Source organism: Triturus cristatus, chromosome 2_2, assembly GCF_964204655.1.
Source record: "Triturus cristatus chromosome 2_2, aTriCri1.1, whole genome shotgun sequence".
NCBI classification, from domain to species: domain Eukaryota; kingdom Metazoa; phylum Chordata; class Amphibia; order Caudata; family Salamandridae; genus Triturus; species Triturus cristatus.
Genome location: NC_140582.1, coordinates 1,197,659,216 through 1,197,678,286, shown reverse-complemented (window position 1 = coordinate 1,197,678,286; position 19,071 = coordinate 1,197,659,216). Strand labels below are relative to the sequence as shown.

The window sequence follows — 19,071 nt, the reverse complement described above, 5'->3', positions numbered from 1 at the left end:
CGACCTAAATAGCAGTACAACTCTTCCGGAAAAATAAATTAAAACAAAATAAATAGCAGAAATGGACCATCGTACACTAAAACTACGGACCCAAATCACTCCATTCCAATGCTCTCAAAACTCCCAGATTACATCAGGTGTGATAGTGTAATGTCAGCACGTACTTGTTATCTTAGCTCATCCTGCTATACTTACACACTTGGAATATAATGTGACATTTATTCAGAATTAATACGGGCAGAAGTTACAACTAAAAAAACTGCCTGCAGCACTGAGCCCATATACACTATAAGACGAGCATATTCCCAAATACAAATGCTGAGTTTTAAGCACGACGCCGTGCTTGTCTACAAAATCAGGAATTTTCACGCTCGCTGCTAACATCAGCTGCAATAGTAATTACGACCCAAATCACTCCATTCCAATGCTCGCAAAACTCCCAGATTACATCAGGTGTGATAGTATAATGTCAGCACGTAATTGTTATCTCAGCTCATCCTGCTATCCTTACACACTTGGAATATAATGTGACATTTATTGAGAATTAATAAGGGCACAAGTTACAACTAAAAAAACTGCCTGCAGCAGTGAGCCCATATACACTATAAGACGAGCATATTTTCAAATACAAATGCTGAGTTTTAAGCACGACGGCGTGCTTCTCTACAAAATCAGGAATTTTCACGCTCGCTGCTAACATCAGCTGCGATAGTAATTACGAGCCAAATCACTCCATTCCAATGCCGCAAAATGAAGACAGCTAAACCCTTCTAGTAAAATAAATACAACGACCTAAATAGCAGTACAACTCTTCCGGAAAAATAAATTAAAACAAAATAAATAGCAGAAATGGACCATCGTACACTAAAACTACGGACCCAAATCACTCCATTCCAATGCTCGCAAAACTCCAAGATTACATCAGGTGTGATAGTGTAATGTCAGCACGTACTTGTTATCTTAGCTCATCCTGCTATACTTACACACTTGGAATATAATGTGACATTTATTCAGAATTAATACGGGCAGAAGTTACAACTAAAAAAACTGCCTGCAGCACTGAGCCCATATACACTATAAGACGAGCATATTTGCAAATACAAATGCTGAGTTTTAAGCACGACGCCGTGCTTGTCTACAAAATCAGGAATTTTCACGCTCGCTGCTAACATCAGCTGCGATAGTAATTACGACCCAAATCACTCCATTCCAATGCTCGCAAAACTCGCAGATTACATCAGGTGTGATAGTATAATGTCAGCACGTAATTGTTATCTCAGCTCATCCTGCTATCCTTACACACTTGGAATATAATGTGACATTTATTGAGAATTAATAAGGGCACAAGTTACAACTAAAAAAACTGCCTGCAGCAGTGAGCACATATACACAATAAGACGAGCATATTTTCAAATACAAATGCTGAGTTTTAAGCACAACGGCGTGCTTGTCTACAAAATCAGGAATTTGCACGCTCGCTGCTAACATCAGCTGCGATAGTAATTACGAGCCAAATCACTCCATTCCAATGCTCGCAAAACTGGCAGATTACAGCAGGTGTGATAGTATAATGTCAGCACGTAATTGTTATCTCAGCTCATCCTGCTATCCTTACACACTCGGAATATAATGTGACATTTATTGTGAATTAATAAGGGCAGAAGTTACAACTAAAAAAAATGCCTGCAGCACTGAGCCCATATACACTATAAAACAAGCATAGTTTCAAATACAAATGTTTAGTTTTATGCACGACGGCGTGCTTGTCTACAAAATGATGAATTTTCACGCTCACTGCTAACATCAGCTGCGATAGTATAGTTACAGCACGAAATTGTAACATGAAATCATCCTGCCGTCTTTACATACTTAGAACATGGGATGAGATTCGAGAGGGATTAATAAAGTTAGAGCTTGCAAGTATAAAACACCCGAAAACAGTGAGCCCATGTGGTTACAACAACAAAATAGCACCAAAGGCTAAACTGATGTTCCTTATAACACGAGCACAGTTGTAAATAAGAAACGTTTGTTTTGGGCAAATGTATACCATTTTACACATCAACACGCTTCACGCTCGCTGCTGATATCAAGTATGATCGTATATTTACGGGACTTCATTCACACATCAAATCATCCTGCTATCCTTACGAAGTCAGTACATGGTGTGCCATTTGCTATATATTCATAAAGGCACAAGGGACAATTATAAAAGAGCCTGAAGCATTGCGCCCATGTACACTATTATTCAAGGGTTTCCTACCCGCATCCACGCTACGCGCACACAGCCACTTCGCAGTCCCCTTCAATTGGGAATAATGTGTGAAAAGGGTAAAAAAATCGGAAGACAGAAAGTCTGGTATGGTGTGAAGTGTCAGCTTGTTTGTGGCAGCTGAGAACCGAAACCAGGCCAAGATAATGAAGTACATTAAAATGGGCAGTATAGATTGTAATCTCTTCGTTCCCAGCCTCAAAGAGATGCAAATGAAGACACAGAGTGATGCGAAAGGTCTTTTCCATTCAAATGCCACAAAGTAAAGACAGCCAAACTCCCGGGAAAATAAATCAAAACGCGCTAAATAGCAATGCAACTCTCCCGGGAAAATAAATAAACATAAGCAAAAAAGCAGAAAAAGGAACATCGTACACTAAAATTACGAGCCAAATCACTCCATTCCAATGCAGCAAAATAACACAGCTAAACCCTTCTAGTTACATAAGTAAAACGCGCTAAATAACAGTGTAATTGTTCTGAAAAAAAAAATGAAAACAAAATAAATAGCAGAAACGGACCATCGTACACTAAAAGTACGGAACCAATTCACTCCATTCCAATGCCTCAAAGAAAACACAGCTAATAAAACACGCTATGGACCCAATTCAAAGTAAACACAGCTATAATAATAAAACACGCTACTGACCCAATTCACTTCATTCCAATGCCTCAAACTAAACACAGCTAAACTCTTTCAGCAATAGCCACGAAAAGAAACAAAAGAGTTCCAACTGAAACACTTCATGCCACATAAAGCATGTTTACTGTAGTTAGGCGGTGCTGCGTGGGCGTTCTTAAAAAAGTAAAGGCTGATCGACAAAGGGCATTAGCCTGTCAGAAACCAACACACTAAAACAGACAAGCTCAGGAACCAATTACTGACAAAGAGCTGCAGTAGGCGGAGATTCAACACATTTACAAATTACTTAATGCCTCGGAGAGGCAGCGCATGCGCTGCCCTATGCGAGACCTAAAAACTGCCTGCAGCACTGAGCCCATATACACTATAAGACAAACATATTTTCAAATACAAATGCTGAGTTTTAAGCACGACGGCGTGCTTGTCTACAAAATGATAAATTTTCACGCTCACTGCTAACATCAGCTGCGATAGTATAGTTACAGCACGAAATTGTAACATGAAATCATCCTGCCGTCTTTACATACTTAGAACATGGGATGAGATTCGAGAGGGATTAATAAAGTTAGAGCTTGCAAGTATAAAACACCCGAAAACAGTGAGCCCATGTGGTTACAACAACAAAACAGCACCAAAGGCTAAACTGATGTTCCTTATAACACGAGAACAGTTGTAAATAAGAAACGTTTGTTTTGGGCAAATGTATACCATTTTACACATCAACACGCTTCAGGCTCGCTGCTGATATCAAGTATGATCGTATATTTACGGGACTTCATTCACACATCAAATCATCCTGCTATCCTTACGAAGTCAGTACATGGTGTGCCATTTGTTATATATTCATAAAGGCACAAGGCACAACTATAAAAGAGCCTGAAGCATTGCGCCCATGTACACTATTATTCAAGGGTTTCCTACCCGCATCCACGCTACGCGCACACAGCCACTTCGCAGTGCCCTTCAATTGGGAATAATGTGTGAAAAGGGTAAAAAAATCGGAAGACAGAAAGTCTGGTATGGTGTCAAGCGTCAGCTTGTTTGTGGCAGCTGAGAACCGAAACCAGGCCAAGATAATGAAGTACATTAAGATGGGCAGTATAGATTGTAATCTCTTCGTTCCCAGCCTCAAAGAGATGCAAATGAAGACACAGAGTGATGCGAAAGGTCTTTTCCATTCCAATGCCACAAAGTAAAAAAACAGCCAAACTCCCGGGAAAATAAATCAAAACGCTCTAAATAGCAATGCAACTCTCCCGGGAAAATAAATAAAAATAAGCAAAAAAGCAGAAAAAGGAACATCGTACACTAAAAGTACGAGCCAAATCACTCCATTCCAATGCAGCAAAATAACACAGCTAAACCCTTCTAGTTACATAAGTAAAACGCGCTAAATAACAGTGCAACTGTTCTGAAAAAAAAAATGAAAACAAAATAAATAGCAGAAACGGACCATCGTACACTAAAAGTACGGAGCCAATTCACTCCATTCCAATGCCTGAAAGAAAACACAGCTAATAAAACACGCTATGGACCCAATTCAAAGTAAACACAGCTATAATAATAAAACACGCTACTGACCCAATTCACTTCATTCCAATGCCTCAAACTAAACACAGCTAAACTCTTTCAGCAATAGCCACGAAAAGAAACAAAAGAGTTCCAACTGGAACACTTCATGCCACATAAAGCATGTTTACTGTAGTTAGGCGGTGCTGTGTGGGCGTTCTTAAAAAAGTAAAGGCTGATCGACAAAGGGCATTAGCCTGTCAGAAACCAACACACTAAAACAGACAAGCTCAGGAACCAATTACTGACAAAGAGCTGCAGTAGGCGGAGATTCAACACATTTACAAATTACTTAATGCCTCGGAGAGGCAGCGCATGCGCTGCCCTATGCGAGACCTAAAAAGTGCTCACTTCCTGCTCTGTCCTCATCCACTGTCCCAGCCCCTCTACCTACCTCATCAGACCCTGGAGTCTTTCTGAGGTCATCTAGTATTAACAATTCTACGAGGCATTGAGTACTGGGTCCTCTCCCTGTCCTCAGCTTCCTGGATGCACACATATTTCTCAATTCTTGGAATGAGAGCTGGCCATACCTAGTTGGCAGAGAGTCACTGGCTTCTCCTTTAGAGGACATACTAGTGTTATGTGGTGTAGGCACCTACCTAACCTAGTGGGAACTAAACTCTCTTGAGTTGGAGAAAGGGTGTGCTAGACCCTTAAATGCCCAACTCCAAGTTCAGTAGAACTTACTTATTCTAGTCTTGATATTATTATATGTACCTAATACCTTTTGTGGTTTTCAGTTAATCACTCAATGAGATTTATCTGGAAAAACAATAGCAAGCTTGAAACCCAACCGCTGCACACCAATGTGAGAAGATGGCCTGGTATATACTGTCCACTAATTAAAGTGGGCACCTTGCACCAGTCCAAACAGCCCTTATTGATGATTAGGTTAAAGATAACTTTTAAAGAAACCTCTCCTAGTGGTAGCTGTAGAGAGCAGCCTTCAGGCTAAGTCTCAAAGGAATGTAAAGCAGCTGTTTTACCAGATCAGAACCTCCTGAATGACCAAATGAAAGGAGAACCACACAAGAGATATATAAAATATATGTACTTATTCCTAAACACACTCTACTAATCTCTTTATGAGATTAGAGCACAAGATAAACCATAGTGAATCACTAGAACGACAGTAAATAGCACAATACACAGCGGACTCCAGGGGAAGACCGAACCATATACTAAAATAATGGTATAACAATCACGACTTCACTAGACACAGTGCCTAGAGCTCGTAGAATCGCTGGGACCCCAAGGAACCACCCAAAGTAGTGACACAGGGGACCTATGGAGGATGGGTGCAGTGTGAGAACACAGACTCGAGCTCCGTAAAACTCTATAGGAAAGTCGCGGTTGGAAAATTACAGTTTAAGGACACTTCGGAGAGGACTTCAAGCACCCCTTTTGGAACATAGAAGGTTCTAAGGCCAGCACCCTTGGGAGTACCGAGGTACCTGTGTTACCTATCCCAGAGGAGGCTGGTGCATAGCGGTCTAGTGGTGTCGAAAACCCTCGTCGTTTTCAATGGAGTGATGCGAAGAAGTGCTGCTGCCAGGAAGATGAAAAGTGTCTGGTGGAATCCAAGCCTGGATCCGAGGTGAGAAGAACCTGAAAGCAGAGGGGACAGAGTCTGGGTCACTTCAGGGTGACCAGGGGCTAGGTAGACGAATGCCCACCGATGTCGGGTGCTTCAGGTGAGAAGATTGGATGCTTGATTCTGCAGCCACGGGGACCAGGAGACGTCGACGATGACCAAAGTCTGGAGGTGAGCTGTCCCACAAAGGATGTCGAGTGCTGGGGAGTCAGTGTCTGAATCGAACACCAACAAGCCTTGGCAACAGCAACCCAAGCGGGCAGAGGAAACAGGTTACAGTGAGGACCAGCAAGGTCCTGGGGACTCTCCAAGCAATGGAGAGTCATGGCATGTCTAGAGCAACTAGGAAAGCCAAAGGAAAGTCAAAGTTACCTTCATAGGGACCCACAGGCCAACAGACCAGGGATCGCAAAGGGACCTCGAGCTGAATCACGAAATACCAGCCCACGGAACACTCGTGGAGTGTAGGCTGGAAATCTTCAGTGGAAATACTGCTCGGGGTCAGGACTATATGTAGCCCAAAGCGCAGACTCAGGGATTGCCAAAAAGCATTTGCTGCTGCTAAAGTACACGGTGCACAGGAGATTTGCAAGCAGATTAACTTTCCAATTAGAGAACTACTTTAGTTGGATGCCCGACCCGGGTGCTCTGGCAGTGAACGCCTTTCTCCAACCCTGGAAAGATGTCAAAGTGTACCCCTTCCCACCCTTTGCATTGATCCAGACAGTTCTACAGAAAGTCAGACAAGGTCAATGCTGCCTTGTCCTAATAACCCCCTTCTGGCCTTCTCAGGCCTGGTTCCCCACCACTCTAGAACTAGCTTGCAACCCCCCTCCCCCTTCTTGATTCCTGTCTAAGAGAGTCTCCTAACAAACGTAAATGGAGAAGATCACCCCCTAACTCAGAGCGGGAGTTTCAACCTACCTGCCTGGAGAGCGTCAGGAGATCCAATGAAATCTCAGGGCTTTCGTCAACAGCTGAAACTCTCCTCGGAGAGTCTTGGGCCCCAGGCACCCACTACAGATACAACAATATATGAAGATGCTGCGTACGTTGGTGCATGGAGAGGAACTGGGATTCCTTGGAGGCACCTATTGTTGACATAGTAAACTTCCTTGTTGAACAGTTCGAAAGGGGTCTCAGCTATAGTACTATCAATTGCTATAGATCAGCTATCTCTGCTGGCCATGCCCTTGTCAATGGTAAAACCATAGGTAAAAATGTTGTAGTTTGTCGAGTGATGAAGAGTATTCGATTGAGGAGACCCCCTAAACCTAAATGAGACTCTCTTTGGGACGTTAAATTAATTCTCGATCTCTTCTCTAGTTGGCCTAATAATACTCAATTGAACAGGAAATTACTGTCCATTAAACTCGCAACTCTGCAATGTTTAATCTCTTCCCAAATTTGAACTAATTAGAAGAACCAAGACTATGACTGATTCTATGTTTTATCCACGGTTTTATTTATTCCCCCAAACTATGTGTGGTAGATTGCATGAAAGAGTACGATCGGAGAATGAATGGTCTTCGCACCCAGGGTGTATATCCTTTGTTAAACCTCATAAAGGTATAACCTCTACTTCCATTGCCAGATGGGTTAAAACAGTCATGAGTTTAGCAGGTGTTAATTTAAGTAAATTTCAAGTTCATTCACTCAGAGGTGCTACGGCCAGTAAATCTTTCTGGTCTGGTGGTAAGTTGGGGCTTACTTTATATATTCTTCTCTCTGTGTACATTTTATAGAAAATGTTCTCTTTAATCTCAAAGCTTACTGTTGAAAAATGTTTTTAATAATATTAATTTTTATTATATAATTATATTTGCTTTGTGCTCTGCTTTTTATTCTATCCTTTCTGGAATTGTTTACATTTATTTCTCTTTTCAGGTAACACTTCATAATTTCAAGAAGTGTGGCCTTTCGTTTACTCTTTCATCCTCCTTCATCCTGCATTTTGGTTTGGTTTGAGAAAAGTGTTTAGAAGACTAAAGTTTGGGACTTATTGCCTATTGTATATTCCTAGTGTTCTGTTCTGGAACTCTTTACTTTATGATGTATACGGCTGCTTGGAGACTGTATGAAAAGTATTATGAATAATGTTACCCTCCGTATCTTTGATGAAATTCAGATTCTCTAGTCATGGTAATAGGAGAATCGCAATTCTCATATCATCTTACATACCGTTTTTCAACTTGTATTGCTTGTACCAAAAGTTTACTTATATGCCGTATAAATGGCTATTTCAAGCATTATGTCATTAAAAAGGAATAATACAGTAACACATTGACATATTTACATGAAGAAACATAAACACTTGCTGAATTGTTAAAGACAAACTAGAATGTGAATCAAAAGATTGATCTACCACATTTAAGAAAAAACATACATAAAAAATAAATTAATGCATTCTAGACATGATACTCACTAGACATTACATGCATATCTTGGACATTGCATGTATTAGATATTTTATTTGTCCTATTACTGGGCCAATTGTTCCGTATCTTAGATCTTCTATTCCCTACTCTACTTATCTAAATACTGGGGCCTATCTACTGCATCTCCTCGATATTGGTTTAGTGTACAGTCCTCAGAGGTCAGAGTGAGCGTTAATTGGTTCTAGTCTAGGCCATCTTAATTACACTTAGACTATCCGTCTTTTAACACAGTTTTTTTAAGTGGTCACTCTTGGCCTCTGGAAAGTATGTGCCGACGCGTTTCGACCTTCGTGGTGGGACCAGGAGCTATTCGGTGGAAGGTCTTTCTGAGGGCTGGGGAAACTTTCGTAGGACACTGAAATGATATAATGCAAAGCGAAAGGATGTCATGTAGTGTAAGTTAATAGCTCTGTACTGTGTTGAATCTTGTTGTGTTCGTAAAAAAATATATATACATACCGAAACTATTGATGGAGCAAGGTTTCGTATAAAAAGAAACTTGCTCGTATGCAATCCTCTCAAATAACCTGTAACATTGTAACCAACCTGTCTGTGAATACTAATTTTTCCGTCAACAGATGCGTCAGAATTTCTGACGCATCTGTCAATCCTTGCGTCATGGTGCGCCATATTGTAAATAAGGCACATCCACGGTGACGCAAGGATTTGGCATGTTGGCGTAGGGAAAGTGACGCATCTCGACAGATGCGTCACTTTCTTGTAAATCTGCCCCTTGGTACTCAGTGTGAGCAGAGAGTTCAGTCTTAGCTTTTCCTTCCCGGCTCCATTCAAATATCTAAGCGTTATGTATCCTTCACCTAGGCACATAAGGCTTAGATATTTCTCTAGCTCTTCTTTCACCCCTTAGCTCTCAAGCTCCTTTCTATTTTCCTTTCTTTCTGCATTATTAAGACAGGTAGGGAATGCGCAGAATTATATAGGCAAAAAGCAATTTGGTTTAGCGATGCAAACCCTGTAGCAGAACTACTAATGTGTTCTTGTTTCAAAAAAATATATATAGATAAGCATTTTATAATAAGCAAAAAAACGTGAGGTTCACACTACACTGTGCACATTTACACAAGTGTGTGAACGTGTTTTTGTTTTGTGTTCAGTTAGACATGAACTCTGCTGTTTATGTGGTTTGCAGAAAGAATCCTATCTACTCTCCTTCTGTCACATCCTGCTTGGGAGTGTTTAGGAAAAGCTGCACAAATATTCAATAATGCACAGCTTTGAAAGACTGCTGACCTGTTAACTTTACCATTAGTTCATCCCACTGATGAACTATGCATTAATATTGCAAAGTGTCTGGCTACAGTACTTAAGCAACGATTATTTGTACAACGAGTTGTGACAAAATGACTCAGTGAAAATACTGAAATTCAAACACTTATCTGCTGCATTTTCTGAAAACACCTGAAGGAGTCTTTTCATCAACGTATCCGTGTTACAAGCATGAAAAGCACCTTGGCTGTGAACACTTCTTTTGAATAAATCTTTGCGCAATCCATATAAGGAAGGGACCTCCGTTTCCCAGTAATGGCACAGGATATGTGGGTGGGAATGTGGCCACACATCCCTGCCTTTGAGTGAGGGCTGAGAGAGTATAAAACACCCAGGTGTCCACAGAGAGACATCTTCTGGCTCTCCCAGAGTGACCGAGACTGCCAGTGTGCTCTCTCAGCCTGAGAGACCGCCTCCTGCTTCACCTGAGAGTGCCCAGAGACAGCCAGAACGCACATCTAGAAAGCCAAGCTGCTGCTTCATCTGACGGTGACCAAAGACTGCCAGGGTATTGTATCATGTAGCAATTGCATTTATATAGCGCTTACTACCCCTGATGGGGCGCTGATGCACTTTACACCGAGCAGCATGCTGCCCCGGAACCAAAGGCTAGTGGTTAGTCAAGTGTTAGTGGTTATTGTTAGTTACTGGGATTAAACTAGGGTGCTCAAGCAAACCATCCAATGCATTTGTTCCAGTTTCTTTGTGGTAGATTAAATTAATAACATTAATCTCTGTGCGCTCATTATTGGGGAGGGGCGGACGGATGGTTACTGGGGTTAGTAGATGAGCTTGAGGTGTTTAGGGAGCTGCACCCCCCCCCCCCCCCCCAGCGCAGATTGCTTGAAAAATCCCTGATTTATTGACTTGAAGATTTTTCACAGCATGCGTAGGATGTGGAAGCAGGAGGTACGCTCTGCGTTGACATGTTGAGCATGTAGTCTAGGATAATCCCTACATTTCTTGCGTGGACTGTGGGTGTTGTTCCTAGCTCCAACAGCCACCAGGTGGAGTCCCATGGTGAGGTCTTCTTGCCAAAGGCCAGCACTTCTTTCTTGTCAGAGTTGAGCTGCAAGCAGTTGGTTTGCATCCAGTCTGCTCCTATGGTCATGCAGTTGGTGAAGTTGGTTCTGGCGGTGGTTGTTTTCTCCGTCATGGGAAGGATGAGTTTGGTGTCATTGGTGTGGGAGATTATGGTTATGTCTTGTGAGCTGATGATGTTGGCCAGTAATGCCATACATGTTGAAAAGGGTGGGGCTGAGGGACAATCTCAGTGAGACTCCGCATATCAATTTCTTGGTCTCTTATGTGAAGGGTGGCAGCCTGACCCTTTGGGTTCTTCGGGTAAGGAAGGAACAGATTAATTTGAGAGCGGATCCTTGTATGCCAAGGAGTCTTTTGTTGAGGGTGTTATAGGAGACAGAGTCCTAGGCCAAAGAGTGGTCGAGCAGGATGTGGGCTGCGGTTTCTCCTCGGTCCAGGATGATTCAAATGTCTTTGGTGGTCCGATTTGTGCTGTCTTGGTGCTGCGGTTCTTTCTGAATCTTTATTGAGTGTTGTCTAGAAGAAGGTGAAGTTTGAGGTGGGTTGCGAGTTTCATGTTGATGACCTTCTCAATCACTTTGGCTGGATAGGGAAGCAGGGAGTTGGGTCGGAATTTGCTCAGTTGATTCTGGTTGACTGTGTGCTCCTTGAGGAGGACGTTGATTCCTGCAAGTTTCCATTCATCCGGGAAAGTGGGGTTTTTGATGGAGATGTTGATGATGTGGGTCAGGATGGTGCTGATTGGTGATTTTCCCAGCTTGTAGATGTGGTGGGGCATGAGTCCATTGGGGCAAATGTGGGGTTTGTCCGCCCAATTTCTGGTGAGGGTTATCCATTTGGTAAGGTAGCCATCTTGGGTGGTGGTGGGTAGGTTAGCAATGAGTTCTCTGCATAGTTGCTGTAGATGTTTGCAAATTTGCTATGGGAGTTAATAATGAGATGTTCCAAAGACATTAACCTATTAACTAAAACACTACAGACCTTCATCCTGTCTGGTGCAAAGGTTAACAGAGCAATATGAGAAGAGTTAGATGACAGGAGCGCCCAACAACTCATTGTGTTCTAATGTGCCATATTCTGAGTACAAGTTGGTGTCTCTGGTGATCAAGGCATGGAGACTGCTTTAGTGGCTTTGATTAACACAGTCTGACTGAAAAAAGAGAGGCTCGACAAAAATTGGGTTAGAAGATATAATGTCACCCAGGACAAAAGGCAGGAGGATATAAGGAATTAAGTGGGGCTGGTGGGGAACAGTGAAACTGTGCGAGCATGTGGATGTTCCTGTGATGAGCACAGATTCATCAAAATGCTTGTGGATAGAACATCATTCCTTCTTTAAAGACAATACAAATTTAGAATTCTTTAACCCTAAATGCAAGAAACTGATTCAGCACCCGCAAGTCATCAGAGCTATAAGAACAATATGAATAGTGAACAGACTCCATCAAAGTTTTTCCTAAAAAGGGTTTCTTTATTCACAATGTTCTTATTCTTTTTAAAAACTTTTCTTCTCTGAATTTCAATGTAGCCAATGCGCTTCTCCCTAAGCAGAGACTTCCTCAGTGCTTGTTAAGGTAATTGCACTCATGTAGACTAGAAATGTCAAGAATCTAAGGGGCATATCATCAAGGCGGCGCCATGAAAGTATCGCCGCTTTTGCGTCCATTTTCGGGCGAAAAGCGGCGATAATTTCATAGCCTTATCAGCAAAGACACGCTATTGCGTGTTTTGCTGACTTAGCACCCGTTACAACAATGCCCAGCTTTGCATCGCTAATGAGATGCAAAGTGGGCGTAACACAGAGATAGTTCTAGGAACATGTCGCTAAGCGACATTACTCCAATTATCAACCTGCACGCTAACCTGTGCAGCGATGATGAAAGGAGCGCTAACCGCGCTCATCACAGGTTTCTTTACACCTGATTTTCCTTTGACTAAACAATGTTAGCCAATGGGTGGTGGATTATAGGGCTGAGACCACCCAGCCCTATCAACAAGGTAACCCCTGTGCCTGTGCGTTTATTGCTGGATTTCCAGCGATAATCGCACCTTTTTGCAGCTATCGCTGGTTTGTTTATCGCAATCGAGATAAGTGTCGCTGATAGCACGCTATCTCAGGGATATCAACCAGCGATAGCCGGCTATAATTATCCTAGCGCTAAGTGCGCTTAGCGATAATTATCGCCGGTTGTTGCTGATATGCCCCTTAGTGTCTCAAAGTAATGGCCAATAAATGTGGAGAAATGTGATAGCTCTACCAGAGTAACAGATCTATTGTTTCACTTGTGCAGGGTGCCAATTATATTGCAGCACATCGTCTTGGCGTGTGAAATGTCAAGATCCAATCAATTGCAATGTCTCCATCTTATTAAATTTAACCTAGTCTTGGCCTCAAGACCTGTGTGTATCAGAGCTCACATATGGCGTAATGTGGCAGGAACCCGAATTCAAAGAGAAATAAAAGAAGATTAAAAAGATTGTAAAAAAAAGACTTGATGGAGTCTGTGCACTATGTCAGTTAAATTGTTCTTATATATCTTATGATGACTGATGGATGCTGAAACATTTTCTTGCAATTAATCTATGGAGTTTTAGTCCTGTGTGGAAGATTAAGTGACTGGTCTTCCAGATCCGTGCACCACTCTCTTTGGACTTGGATAATCCATTCGATGATAGTGATAAGTGTGATTGTAGTTGCCTCAGTCTCTTCTTGAACATTCTTTAACCCTTTTTATCAACTGCATTTCCCAAAGTCTATTATTGTAAATATTAAAAAACACTTGTGGAAAATACTCCACCCTATTCCGACAAACATGTAATGAGGGCCTATGTTGTTGTTATGACATATATTACTGTTTTTCAAGTAGTCCATGGCCCTCATTTCAAATTTAGGGCTAAAACAGAAAAACAGAAATAATCCTATTTAAAAAATGTGTTTCACCAAACCCGTGGTGAGGGGTTTTAGAGGACCTGCTGGGGGCTTTGACCAGGCAAAAAGCCTTCACCTGCTTTGGTAGTATTATTGCCGTGATATTCGTAATGTGCATTCCTTTTCAGCAAATGAGCAAATCAGATTTAAAATCAATCTTTGAAATAGATTTTCCTCATCAATATTTCAGCTATGGCAGTGCTTCAGATTTAGGCTGCGTAGATTAATATGATCCTTTTATGGAGCCAAACTTTTTGTCAACCAAAAATTCATTTTCCATAGCCTAGGCATCTCAACTATATCCAGAGTCAACATCAGTGACCACCACCTCTTCTGCGTTTCATGGGATTGACACACATCTCCTCTCTTCCTGTGAAGCCCTTACTCCGGGCTCTAGCGCCGGATGCACCTGCTGGACCGCACCTGGTCCAGATACTTACCTCTTACCTGGAACCGGGACGGACGTATAACCGGTTAAGATGTGAGATGCCTCTTCTCCCATTCCTTTCCTCCACCTATTCATGTCCAGTAGTACAACTAACACGCATATTCTCTATTACAGTGATGCCCTAACTTGTACCCCACCGTGGTCCCCATTTCGGACCCCTCCGATCGGCTAATGAATACTTACTGTCAATAGTCGGCCGGGACGGAGGTTCAACCGGCAGAGAGGTGAGATACTTTCCTCATCTCGCTTTCTCCACTCCACGCACCAAAGATGTCGACAAAGTCCTTACCCTCTGTCTCCTCATTTGTCATTACACTTAGATCTTGATCTCCTTCCCATTGCCATAAAGGTAGGATTTTGCTACTTGGATCGGTGATTTCACCTCACGGCTTCACTGATCAGCTTAAATTGCGACTGGTCGCCACGGGTCGTGATCCCAGTTCACTTGTGGACCTGTCCTTACTCTCACTCTGTGCTCACGAGGGCTCTGTCCTCTACACTGATATGTTCAGCTCTTTCCCCACCTCGCTATCCTGAGTTCCCTTTTCTCACTAATCCTCTTCCCTTCTTCCTCTCCACAGTCCTTCTGCAATCTATTTCTTACTTTTCTCTCTAACTTATCACAGCACCGATTTTGTGTCACAGACCTATGCAATGCACAGTAACAATGTGTTATTTTCACTCATGCTCACGATGACTGTATGACCATTCACCGGGTACCCGCACCTGACATGTAGTTGCATCTTCTCGTGTAAACATAAACTATGATGTCACTTAGGGTGCTCACTCGCCAACACTGGTCGCCTTGTACAGTATTATCATGTGTTTACTGTCGGGTCATATTGACTTAGACATTGTTCTATTACATATCCTTTCAGCCCTGAAGAAGTCTCGGGGTACTTCCCCAGACGAAACATGTGTTGGCTGGGCAATCGTTCAGAATTAAAGAAGAACACAAAAGCTCCTGATTGTTTAATGTGATTTCTACTACATGTTTGCACAGTGAATGTCCACTTGTGTTAACGTATGACACAAAGTAAATACTCGACAGCTAAATGCAGATTTGTGCACAGGCCCTTAGTAATCCTTCATGAGGAGACAAGCTTGTGTCAATCAAACGTACACTGTCATTTCATATTAACCAGATGCGCATTTTTACTCATTACAGAATAGCCTGCAAGTCCAGCTGCTGCTTCTCCTGAGGGCGACCACGTCTTCCAGGTCACACCGTCTAAGAGACACCCGCTTGTGCTTCACCTGAGAGACACTCACAGCGCCTAGCACCAGAGTCTGCTAACTTTAAGCGCTTACAAAAAGGTCCATCATGAGCACTATTCACTTCTTCGCTGAAGAGGGCTGCCAGGGCGCATCTTCTGTGGCTGTCCAACAAGACGTATCAGATTTGTCATCAGTTGGATTCCTGAAGCGGGCCAAGTCAATGAGAGTGAGTGGAAACCCCTGCGTCGTCTTTAAAGAGCAGGCCTTCAAGGGGGAGTTTGAGCTCTTCCGGGAGGGGGATCACGAGTCCCTGGGAGAATTTAACAAAGAGATCTCCTCAGTGCGCATTGTGAAGGGGGGGCTGGGAGATCCAGAAATCACCGTCTATGAGCACATCAATTATGGGGGCAAAAAAACCACCCTAAAATCGCCTACCCCAAACCTGGATCCTTATGAAATGAATAACATGATCTCTTCTCACAAAGTTAAGAAGGGAGCCTGGCGTATCTACGCGGACGAAGACTATGAGGGCGCCTGCATCGTGACCCTGGCTGGAGACGACCTGCCCGACTATCGCAGCATCTGCTTTAACGACAAAGCCAGCTCCCTGAAGCCTTACAAAGTGTGAGGAAAGTTAATTGAGATAAGAGTTTCGAGGACATGCCCTGATTGGCCAGCTCCCTCGTGTCTGCCATTCACTCTACTTCACACGTTCCACCTGACAATCATCAGAATTTCTTCTCCATTGATTCCAGAATTTTAACTGAGCTGTTTTCAAAATCTCTCTCCTCATCTCTCTATTCACCTGAACAGCTGGACAAGCTGTATACGCTTCTGCCTCACCTGTTTCAATCATCTGCATGAAATAAAGCATCACTCACAAAAATCTACCTCTCATGTTGTCTGTGTGGTCTGTAGACCTGTGTCCTGAACTGCAGCCCACTGCGGAAAGACATGTGTTTTACTGTACACTGAAACTGTGCTGTCTCCATCTAGTGCTACAGCCTACCTAACTTGGGGGTGAAACGGGGAAGGCTGGTATCAAAACGTAGCTACAGCTCCGTCCTCAAATAAAAGGCGCTTTCTTAGTATGGCCATTAGTGAGTTCCTTGAAAAAATACGATGATCATTAACAGTCTAATGTAGCTTGTATGCACTTTTGTATTGTATGTGAGAGGTCTGTGGACTAATGAGGGATGGAAGTAGAATAGACACACATGCATGCACACACCCACGCACACACACACACACAACACATGCACACACAAACACAAACAAGTGACGCACCAATGACAAATACACATCCAATCCAAACCTAACACAAATGCACACACTTTATTTACTAGGTGATGACATGGCTGCACGGCTCCCTTTTTTCTCCCTCCGCCTCCTCTTTACCTTACACATTTTGTCCAATCCCACCAACAGGATCACTGAATGTGGTTGCATTACATCCACAGAACATCAACACACAAAGAACTAGTACATATGAAGTTCATACATTTATTACCTGGACTGTCAAACCCACACAACCTCTTCACAATTCTTAGGGACAAAGCCTTTGAATGTACTCACTGCACATAGCTCCAGATCAGGGCACACAGTCAACTCACAGGAACCTTTATACACACACACCAAGCTCTCCCTTTTTAAGTAGAACTAAGGCCCACATGCTACCACTGTCGGACTACACCCTCCCAATGAACTCATCACATCCAGTGCAGGTGTGCAGGGCCCGGGACTTCAGCCCTAAAGACATTGGGGAAGATTTACAACAAACTAACGCAGCACGGTGCCGCAAGTCATTTTGCTGCGCCGTGCTGCGTTAGTTTGGAAAGCACAGAGATGCGACATATTTACAAGAATATGTCGCATCTCTGTGCTTCTCCTGCGCTGGCGCACAAACTCTGCAGCCATGCGCCGGCGCAGGCACCAGCGCACCATGGTGCAAGGATGCCTGCGTCGTGGGGAGATTGTTTTTGTGCAGGAAGGGACACCTTCCTACACAAAAACAATCACAAGAGGCTTTTTACTTTTTCAATGCGTGCTGTAGAATGCAGCACGCGCTGAAAGAGGAAAAAACGAGGAGAAATGAAAACATTTCTCCTCGTTGCACCTCACTACGCCACATCTAGGGTGGCGTAGCATTCACACGCATCTCCAGATCTACAATTTCTTATCAATCTGGAGATGTGTCTAGTTCCATGGGTGTTGCGTGGGAACACCCACAGCAACACCCATGGAACGCCCTTTCAAAGCACTGTGCTGCGTGTGAAGGGGCCATATTTAAGAGGAGCGGAAATGTCACGCAGGGTGGTTTTTCCTCCCCTTGTAAATATGGAGGAGCCCCCTGCGCCACCAGTACGTCATGAAAAGTGACGTAGTGGTGGCGCAGGGGGCTTGCAAATCTGCCCCATTGGGTATATTTATATGAAAATAGCTCAGAGTAGTGCCGCAAGCAATTTCACTGCCCTGAGCTGTATCATTTTGAAAACACAAGAATATGGCACATCCCTGTGCTCACCCCTGCGCCGGTGATAAGAAAGCTGCCTAGCACCAATGCAGGCCCCCTTTCAGCATGGTGAAAGGGTGCATTGCAGGGATGATTGCACTTGTGCCGGAAGGAACACCTACCGGCACAAAAACAATCATTCCTGGTGCTTTGCTCCTTCTACGTGTGCCGCAGAAAACTGCTTTGCAGAGGGCTATGATGTGTTAATCCACGCTAAGTGGTTTAGCGAGGCCTTGTAAATATGGGCTAGCAAAGAGCACCGCCAGAGCGTCAAAAAAGTAACTTTCCAGAGACACTAGGGGCTTGTAAATATGCTCCATTGTGTCATCAAGTAACTCGAGGCGCTACTTGAAATAACAACAGCTCACAATGTCAACCAAGGAAACTTCTCCGCGAGCCTGGCCGTAATCCCTCAAATCCAAACGACACAAAGTGGAGGCAGCTCCTTTTCTCATTGCATAGCCAGGCTCTGGAATACCCTTCCCCTGCAGCTACATTCAGAGACCCACCATCTTACCTTTGGAAAGCACCTGAAAACCTGGCTGTTCCAGAACATCAACCTGTAAGCTCACTCCTCTACTCGCTCGTCTGCTAGCGCTGGGATGCCTTAGGGTAGCTATGCGCTTAAGAAATGTTAACTAATAATAATAATAATTACTTTCCCAGATCTCACTGTACATTTTAACTAGACCTGGGCAACATTTCTATTACACACGAGTAATCAGAGTACGACATTTCTGAAATTATATGATTGCACCAGCTTGAGTAACTAAGAGTCATTTGGGGCACACATTCTTCCACAGGAGCACAGGAGCAATGAACTCACTGAGAGGGAGTGGATGCTGACTTCTGCTGTTTGTGTACTGTAGCATTTAGTACTATTTTGTTACTGCAAAATGTACTCTTTAGCCCATTTCACATGCAAGAGTGCATCTTGCACTAAGATAATAGCTCTAAATGCTGGATTATGCTTCTCACAGAAAATACTCATTGTTATGAGTGACTGGGAGGTAATTACACATAGTTATGCTAGAGAGGATTATGCAAGTTACAACCACCCCTAATTATAACATGCACACCTAACTGACACTCATATGCATATAGGTTTCGAGAG

General features: G+C 43.1%; 1 protein-coding gene across 1 annotated transcript; it reads left to right on the top strand.

Moving 5' to 3' along the window:
• The first annotated feature begins 10,157 nt into the window (after window positions 1-10,157).
• On the top strand, window positions 10,158-16,335 carry LOC146863383 (epidermal differentiation-specific protein-like). The gene is made up of 2 exons (XM_085643365.1): window positions 10,158-10,314; window positions 15,396-16,335. The coding sequence occupies exon 2, from the start codon at window positions 15,552-15,554 to the stop codon at window positions 16,071-16,073; it is 522 nt and encodes a 173-aa protein (XP_085499491.1). The 5' UTR covers window positions 10,158-10,314; window positions 15,396-15,551; the 3' UTR covers window positions 16,074-16,335.
• Window positions 16,336-19,071: the final 2,736 nt, after the last annotated feature.

Bases quoted from the DNA above. Each gene is read 5' to 3' on its own strand.
- LOC146863383 (XM_085643365.1), top strand. From the start codon at position 15,552: ATGAGCACTATTCACTTCTTCGCTGAAGAGGGCTGCCAGGGCGCATCT.